Source organism: Brugia malayi (assembly GCF_000002995.4).
Source record: "Brugia malayi strain FR3 genome assembly, contig: Bm_v4_Chr4_scaffold_001, whole genome shotgun sequence".
In the NCBI taxonomy this organism is placed as follows: Eukaryota; Metazoa; Nematoda; class Chromadorea; order Rhabditida; family Onchocercidae; genus Brugia; species Brugia malayi.
In genome coordinates this window covers 9,813,365-9,822,465 of record NW_025062478.1, presented here as the reverse complement: position 1 = coordinate 9,822,465, position 9,101 = coordinate 9,813,365, and the positions used below count along the sequence as shown (strand labels likewise).

General features: G+C 28.8%; 1 protein-coding gene across 1 annotated transcript; it reads right to left on the bottom strand.

The window, feature by feature from the left end:
* Positions 1 to 1,352: 1,352 nt before the first annotated feature.
* Positions 1,353 to 3,981, bottom strand: Bm9115 (acyl-CoA desaturase, putative; the record flags this gene model as incomplete). The annotated part of the gene is made up of 9 exons (XM_043082282.1): positions 1,353 to 1,397; positions 1,597 to 1,761; positions 1,966 to 2,068; positions 2,180 to 2,290; positions 2,551 to 2,673; positions 2,776 to 2,858; positions 2,987 to 3,117; positions 3,237 to 3,357; positions 3,838 to 3,981. 9 exons carry the CDS (start codon positions 3,979 to 3,981, stop codon positions 1,353 to 1,355), a joined length of 1,026 nt encoding a protein of 341 aa, XP_042938216.1.
* Positions 3,982 to 9,101: the final 5,120 nt, after the last annotated feature.

The following is a 9,101-nucleotide window of genomic DNA, read 5'->3' as shown; positions in this document are numbered from 1 at the left end:
AAAATGTTCAATCCTACTCAAAATTCGCATGGAGACGAACAAATTTCATTTTGATCAAAACATGTAGCACAACAAAATATCACTGTTGTACAGTAATACCTTTGTCGTGAATGGTCTCTTAATCCTAGGTTTGTAAAACTGTCATTGGTGTCGTTAGAACACTGACGCAATGATCAACTTGACGAAGTTGTTGTACAAAAACTTTGTCCCCCCGGGATATTAACTGCTAAGTTTAAATTAACTATTCACACCTTGTTACGCTTTATTCTAGTTTTGTAAACAAATACGTTGAATATTTCACTTACGCTAAAGTTTGGCAGGGTTTCCGTTGATGTAACATTGTTTTCACGTATCCTTCACGCAGTTCGTTAGGTGAATTGTCTAAGGGAATATCAGTAACATCGCGAAAAGTTTCAACATGGCGAAATCGACATGTCTAACAAGCGAATCCCTAACTATCAAATGGATCAAAAGTATTAATTAGTCGATAGTTTACATTAATAGATAAGTTATCATTTTTTTGCCACTCAGTGTAATTTTACTAAATTTATTTTTTACAATCAGGATTAAACTAGAACAACAAAACATAAATGGTTGCGTTTGATAACAAAATATACGAAAGAAAATGTATAGCTCAAAAATTCATATTTTCATAATAATACATAAACAAACTATGTGATGGAAACAAGGGCGAATTAGTAACTGGTAAAAACAAAACCAAGTCGCAAAAGGTAAAAAGAGCACACAGAGTCCAGAAATCAAATAATTATGAGGCACACTAATAATCATAGTATCCTGTTAACGTTATGAAGACTGCCCAGAAATCGCAGTCCACAAAATAAAATTATAACAGTAAAAATTCTGGTAAACTTCATTCACGTCTTTTAGTACGTACTGATACACAATACTGAATACGACACAAAATTTAACTGTGTATTTTTCCCAAACGGAATGTCATATCAAAGTATTTTCGGAAAACGAAACATAAGCAAACAAAGATATTACAATATAAACGTCATCATTAGACAGTGCGGTATTTAATTAGTAATCTGAACACTGATAAAATGTTAATTTATTTACATCTTGTAACAAAACCAGCAACAAATAACTATGTAATTTTAAAAATTCGAAGAGATATGTGAAATGGAATTTACATTACAATGATATATCAAATAAAGCGACATACTGAAGTCTCAGTAAATTATGACATCATTCTATAAGATAATATTTCTCTCTAATGCTACCGCATCCTAATAACCTGAAAGAAAGACAGTCTGGAAAGACTGAATAAGAAAACGATGTCTACCTATTATAGTGCAATAAAATGAAGCGCTCAAACACTCCACATTGAATCAATTACATTTCTTCACGTATTTTGCTTTCTGTCGTTCAATTATCTGCAAAATTCCATACGATAAAATTAATTGCCAAATGAAATAAGTTAACTTTTTCATTTAATTTTCAATAACTTTTTCCCATTCCGTAAAAACCTCTACCTATTCGTAAGAAATAAAATAAAAGACAACATTTGACATGTTGAAATCAGAACTATTATTTCTTATTAAGCAGCAACCCACTCTAATGATTAAATATTACCTCTTGCGGGACAACTTTCATGTCGTATGCCAATCCCAAGAAAAATAGTATGTCGATGAATAATTTTGTTACATTAAAGTGAAGCACATATTCAGATGTTCGATAGTCTTGCGGAAAAGTGTGATGATAGTTATGACCGCCTTCACCCATTGCCGTTACCGCTAGCTGAAATTAAACACCACTGCTTACCTTCCAATTACAGCAAAACCAATTTTATGAAAGGAAATTGAAATTGGGAAAATAAACGCCACCGTAATGCTAGTAAGAATTTTGTATGCCGAAAGCATGATGGCTGAGCAGTAGCATTGATTTCTTTCGCAAAATTGAGATCAAATAGGTCCAAAAACGATTAATAATCTCTAAACTGACCCATAATGATTCAACAGGTGTTATATTCGGATTGTAAGGCTTGAAGCCATATTTGTGTGCCAACGAATTGATTAGCCATGTACCATGCAGAGTAGAGCAGTATCTAAGATATGAATATGAACCAAAACTGATCATATTTGAGCACAGAAATGTCCAGAAACAAATCAATAAATTTTTTCCCGCAAAACAGATTTTTAACAAATGAAAAGTTAACCTTAATAATGTGCAAGTATAAAGAGCGACCATGAAGGATTCTCCCCAAAAATACATCGGTACAAAGGTTGGCACAATAAACCAAGCGAATAGTACTGTTTTTAAGTAGTGTCTGAATTAACAGTTAGAATTAGTAAATTAAATTAAACGGAAAATAAAGCAAAGGATATAAATTACAGCATTGCTACTAACTGTTAAGAAGTTAGCTGTACACTAAACCCACAGCCTTATCATCTATTTTTCACTTTTTTAGCTCATATCCGTCTACGTATTAGGCATGATTTCAGGAAAACCGTCACACGAAAGCAAAAGCAAAGAAAGATTCTTCGACCATAATTCATGAAAACTGTTGGTAATAAGCAGAAAATAAACCTTCTCTGAAATGCAAGTATAGGATCATTGAACAAATCACTCAGATCTAGTTGAGAGCCTTTTCTCTTCACTTCCGGATGTTTACGAACCATCAACCAACCCATATGAGCAAAAAACATTCCTCTATAATATAACATTCAAAAAGCCAAATAAAATGGAAAATACATTTAGCATTGATGATGCAAGTTGATGAGAAATGGTGAGGAAAACAATAAACTAACCTACCTTGTGGTATTGTGCGGGTCAGCATCAGTATCTGTCCACTTGTGATGACAACGATGGTCTCGTGACCACTCAATTACATCGTTCTAAACATAATATGCAATCACTAATGCAAAACAAATTAAGGGAGTGCAGTGGAACAATTCAAATTCGAGCGATATCGATGAATTCAAAAAATGCAAAAGATATAATAAACAAATGGAAGGAAACTTGCCTGGAAAGCCATACTGTTGCAAAACATCAAAAAGAGCCGAGCAGGCCATCTGGCCTTATAACTACGATGAGACCAAAGACGATGTGCCCCAGCAGTGATACCCATAACGCCCATTAGCCAACAGGTGCAATCTAAAGCATAAATAGACGTTATGAACTAAAAGCTATCATTGAACAAAACACTAAAATAAGAAAACAGTGTTTAAACTGAAATTAATCATTTTCTAAGAAAGACAAATAGCATAACTTACACCAAAATAATGTTGGCCATTTGGCGAGGAAAATAAACTGATAAATACCGACCAGTGATGCGACATGGAGAGCTGAAAATAGCGCCACATTCCTCCATACAATTTGAGTTTTGAATTTAACCTGCAATGCAAAAACAAAAACATTTGATGCCAGGTAAAGAAATACTATGTGACCCGAGCAGCAGATAATTTTCTATTTCACTCCTGTAGGCACGAAAATTCTGCTTATCTTCCTCAGACATTGCTACACTAACAAATCACAATACCGAGGATTTTCACTGTTAATCTGTCGCGGGATTTACCTGGGATTTTCTTCACGAAATTCTCCTTTAATCTGGATTGCTCACATCCGTAATCTTGCCGCCTTATACAATGTTCAAAATAACAAAAAATTCTGTGATCGCTGGCAAATCCAAAAAATCTTTCATAACTCCAAATGATCAGAGAACAATCAATCACTGAGAGTGAGATGATCGCTTGCCCGTCTCTTCTCCACTTGCCCGTCTTTCTCCTCTATTTCGCAATGTTGCAAAATGTAACTTTTACCCACCCGTCTCTCCTTTCCCGCATTTCATAAGAGATAACAAGGAGGATTACTTACCTGTTTTGAGTGCTCGCTAACTTCCTTAATTTCATTAGCATCGGCAGAGAGGAACTGTTCCTGAACGACTTTCATTGTCTCCATGTCCACCTCATCCATACAATTATCAGTGACAGCTCCTACTGTTTCTGTTTCTGATACCATTTTTCCACTGTGACACAATCGTCAAATATATTTCCCTCAAATTTGATAAACATTCGAGCAAAATACACACAAATGCATATGCTAACGTAGTTTGCAGCATTCACATTTGCGCGTGATGCGCTATTGACATTTTTAGGCCTATGGTATATTTTTAGGCCTATGTAAAAAGACACATAACAAAATGACACAATATTAAGCTGTTTTGAAATATGACCTTTCTTTCATCATGAAGAGAAGACAATGACAGCAACAACAATAGTACAATAGTCTTGAAACCATAAAGCTACAATTTGTATGCTTAAAAGATCAAAGGTCAACCAGTCGTGAGAACAAATCTGTGCTTAATTTGAGAAAAAAAGACAGACTAAAATGGACAAATGAAAGTAGATGGAAGTTGCAAAAGAAGCAGCAGTTTTCTACAAGTAAACGACAGTTGACAATGACAGAGCACGACGTAATCTTTGGTTTAATTTGGTCGACGACACGGTCTATCTTCGATGATAGGAAATAGTGTCACCGCGATAGGAAACCAACGACGACGGCGCTCTCTGCAGCTTATGGTACCTACTACCCTCCAAAGTAAAGCGCTAAATGAAACATTCAATTGTCTGTCTCTCTGTCTGCTTCTCTGTCTCTTTGTCTTTCCATATATCCTTCGATTTTTTCTGCTCTGATTTTTCCATTTTTTATCAGCAAATGATTATGTGTGATCATTTATATTATACATATACTCTTTTTCTTTCATTGGTTTATTCTCTTCCACGTTGCATTGCTAACGTACGTCACTCTCAGATTGATACCCGTATGCTGGGTAAATCTCTTACCCATTTATCAATTAATAATTCTTCAAAATTGTACTTCGTAATTTGCTGCAGAAGCGTAATTTGCCACAGAATCTATATTAAACATAAAAGTTGTTCCACTTCATTTTTTTATTCTTTCCCTTCTCTCTCCCTCTTCATCTCCCTCTCTCCCTCTCTCCCTCTCTCTTTGTTTCTTCATTTTTACATTTTATACTGATTAACCTTTTGACCTTATCATTATTACTTATATTATAAATATCAATAAAAATGATTTCACATTGTACACAACAAATTAAACTTTTTGCTTATCAAAATCAATCGATTAGATCAATTGATATCGATTTCTTCACAAAAAATCAATATTTAAAATGAAATGAATTTTGTTAGTAAAAAAAAATTGAACGAAATGAATTGCTGACTGATTTTTTAAGAAGGAAAGGAAAAAAAAAAAAAAAGAAAAGAAAAAAGAAACTAATTGTTGTATAAATTATTGTTATCAGTAAAGAGAAATAATTGATAACAATTTTATCACATTCACATTTCTTTTCTTTCTCTTCTTTTCTCTTTTTTTTTTTTGAAGAATTATCACGATTACAACTACATTTATAATTGCTATTATCATATGAAATTTTAATGATTAATTTGATAGATGATAATGATTCATACTCATTCCAATCATTTTAATTGTTGTAATACAAATCAAAAAATTGTTTCCCATCAATCGTATGGCATTATCTATTGAAATATTTATTAATTCTACTTTTCATTTATTAAATAAACAAACAAAAAAAAAAAAAAAAAAAAATTATTTAAGAATGTAATTAATGAGAATAATTTTAATTAAATCATTAATAATAATAATTAGTAGCAATAATCACTATTTTATATAATGCATTATGCATTATTATCATAGTCAATTAATTAGTTGAATTAATTTTAACAAAGTTTAATTAGTTGAATTGATTTGACAAAAATTACAAAGAAAAAAAAAACTAACAATGAATAAAAATATATTTATAATTTTCTGAGACTTAAGCAGTAAATTTAAAATTTTTGTTTATCAAAATAATTTAGGATGAAATATCAATGAAATTTGTCATTTTCTTTATTTCCTAACAATTTTAATAATTGCCAAACAGATATAATTATGTAATTTCTTGATATCTTGATTATCAAAAAATTCTTTTAGCAATTCTTTTTAGCATTTTAAAAAGTTTTCAACACGAATTTCATTATACATTTATGGCCATTATTAATTCAATCAATCATTTAATGAAAAATCATTTAATTTAAATATTAAACAAAACATTTAATTTAAATAAAATTCATTTAATTCAAAAAAGAAAAATTCATTTAATGAATTGTTGAATTAAATATTACAAAAGAATTTGTGTCATTTGAAAGAATTTCACACTTCTTTCACCTATAAGTATTTATTATATTTTTAAATTATGATTATATTTAAAAGAAGAGAGAGAGAAAGAGAAAAAAAGATAATCGGACAATTATTTATCGATTTTTAATGAAAGGTTAATGTTAAATTGGTAAATAAGTTAGATATAATAAGTAAAGTAAAACTTACATTTTTTTGAATCAAATATAAACTATAAAAGAAATTGTATTTTTGTTAGTTTATTTGCAATATCGTAGATAAACAAATTTAGAAAATAATTTTAAGATACAAAAAAGAAAAGATTAAAGTATAATAATATAATAAATAAAAGTAATGTAAAACGAATGTTAGAATCAGAAAATTTTTTTTTTTTTTTTAATAGTAAAGAAATGCCTCAGTAGAATAAACATTTATTTTAATATATTGCAAATAAACAATAAAATAAAATATTGGAATTTATATTTAGCTTTCTTAAGATGGGTATATGAAGTTTTTTTTTTTTTAGAAATTAACTTACAAGTGAATTTTTTTTTTTTACAAATAAGAAAATATTTTACATTTTTTATAAATTAACTTTTGACAAATAAAATTTTGCATATTAAAAAATTTAAATTTAAATAACAGATTTATCATTTTGCATGAAAAAATGTTGAAAATAATTTTTGTATAATGTGATAAATTCAAATCCTTTTTATCTAGAAAATGTTTTATATTAAAAAATAATTTTATTATTTTATACAGATTATAATTTTTTTTTTTAATTTTTCCACGAAATTATCACTATGAGATAAAATTATTCAATTTATTTTGTTTTAGAGAAATTAATACTGCTACAATCTCAAGAAATTTTCATTCCGCTTTTCAGATAAAAAATTTAAAATAGTTGAAATTTGAAAATTTTCAAAAAATTTGAAATCACTAAAAAATCATTACTCTATCATCCAGTATAGCTTATCCTTAACATTATGCCTTTTTAATTTAAATTTCTTGAATTTCTCTTAATCCGTTATATTTCATTTTTTAAAGAATTAAATTTTTTTTCTTTTAAGCACAAATATTTATTTGAAAGGTTTTTTCGATAAAAATAACCATTATGAGATATAATTTTTATTTAATTAATTTTGTTTTAGAGAAGCAATGAAAGTTAGGTAATACTATAATCTCAAGAAATTTTCATCCTATCGGATTAATCGAGAAGCTATTCAAATGCTAACATTATTTTACTCCATTTATGAATTTACAAAAAACTTTACATCAAATTAAAAATTAAAATTTTCACATATAAAAAACTCATCCTTAGACTCATTGATTCATTTGAAGTTCGTTGACTTTTGAACAATTTAGTCGATGAGAGAGAGAGAGAGAGAGAAAAGAATTGAAAACACAAATTACATTCATTTACGATTTTACCTATTGCAAATTATCCGATCGACTTCCGATTCTCTTTAGCATTTTAATTTCCACAAAATAAAAAAGCGAAAGAGAAAGAGAAAGAGAGAAGAAAACGGAAACCTTTTTGTAAAATCTGTTTTTGTCCAGAAAAGAAAAAAATGCTTTTGAAATTATTATCTTTGGCAAAATTTAAAAAAAAAAAAAAAAAAAACTCTTATTGTTAAAAGAATAAATTAATAATATAGTAAAACGGAAGAGTAAATATTTTTGGATATAAATGATAAATTCCTGATCAGTAAAAAATCCACGCAAATAGTTTTATGCACCTTTTTAGAAAATACAATTTAAATATTTCATAATGCAATGAATGAATACTGTTACTTTACTGATAAAAAAAAAGATAGAAAATTGGAAATAGTAAATTTTTATTGAAGAAGGAACAATGAAAAAATGTTGAAATCATTTATTGAATGTATTTGAAAAGAGAAAAATAATCTTTCTATTCAACGTTTTGATTTATTCAATTGTTACATTGTTGAGGGAAAAGATTTAGTGGTTTGTTATTGTTATTTCACAATGTTGATAATAACTTTGTTAATATTTCTTGTATCATTGATAACAAGACCTCCATTGATATTTCTCACGATACCGTACTGATAACAATAACTTTATTGATAATTCTTATATAATACTATGCAGTATCATTGATAATATTGATGTTTCTTATATGATACCATATAATACCACTGATAACAATAACTTTATTGATAATTCTTATATGATATCATACAATACCACTGATAACAATAACTTTATTGATAATTCTTATATGATATCATACAATACCACTGATAACAACTCTGCTGATATTTCTTACATGATACTATACATTATCACTGATAATATTGATAATTCTTACGATACCATATAATATTATAGTTATACAATAATAGCAAAGAAATGATTTAACTGAATATGAAATTATACCTGTCGCGAATGATAATTTCGCGAAAACTTCTAACCAATTCCATAATATCATAAATCATCTCTCCTTTAATGGTGCCACGAGCCGGGAACATGTCTAGCAACATTATTGCAAGCTTTCAACCGGCAAAGGAAAGGTTAGTCAATCTTCTTAAAATAAATTTTTTGTCGTGAAAGGTTTGTCGATTGATACTCGAATAACTGTAATACAGCAGTAAGATTAATAAACCTTTATTTTTAGGAAAACGTATTATTAATAATCTGAGCAATAAAAGAAAATTTATAATAAAAAGAAGACCGAAGGAAATTGAGATTGGTTATCAGAGTAATAGCTGACAATAATGGCCGGCAATGATTCCTTTTGTTTATTAGAATTGAATTTATATGAGTGAGGATTGGGTGTGTCTAAGATAAAAATCACATGTGTGAAGAATGTGAAGTGTTTGCAAAGAAGAGATTAAAATGAAAGCTAATTTCAGTTTTACATAAAATCACATGAGTAATAAATCTTAAGAAGCCAAATTTAAGAAGCGATGATTCATGATACT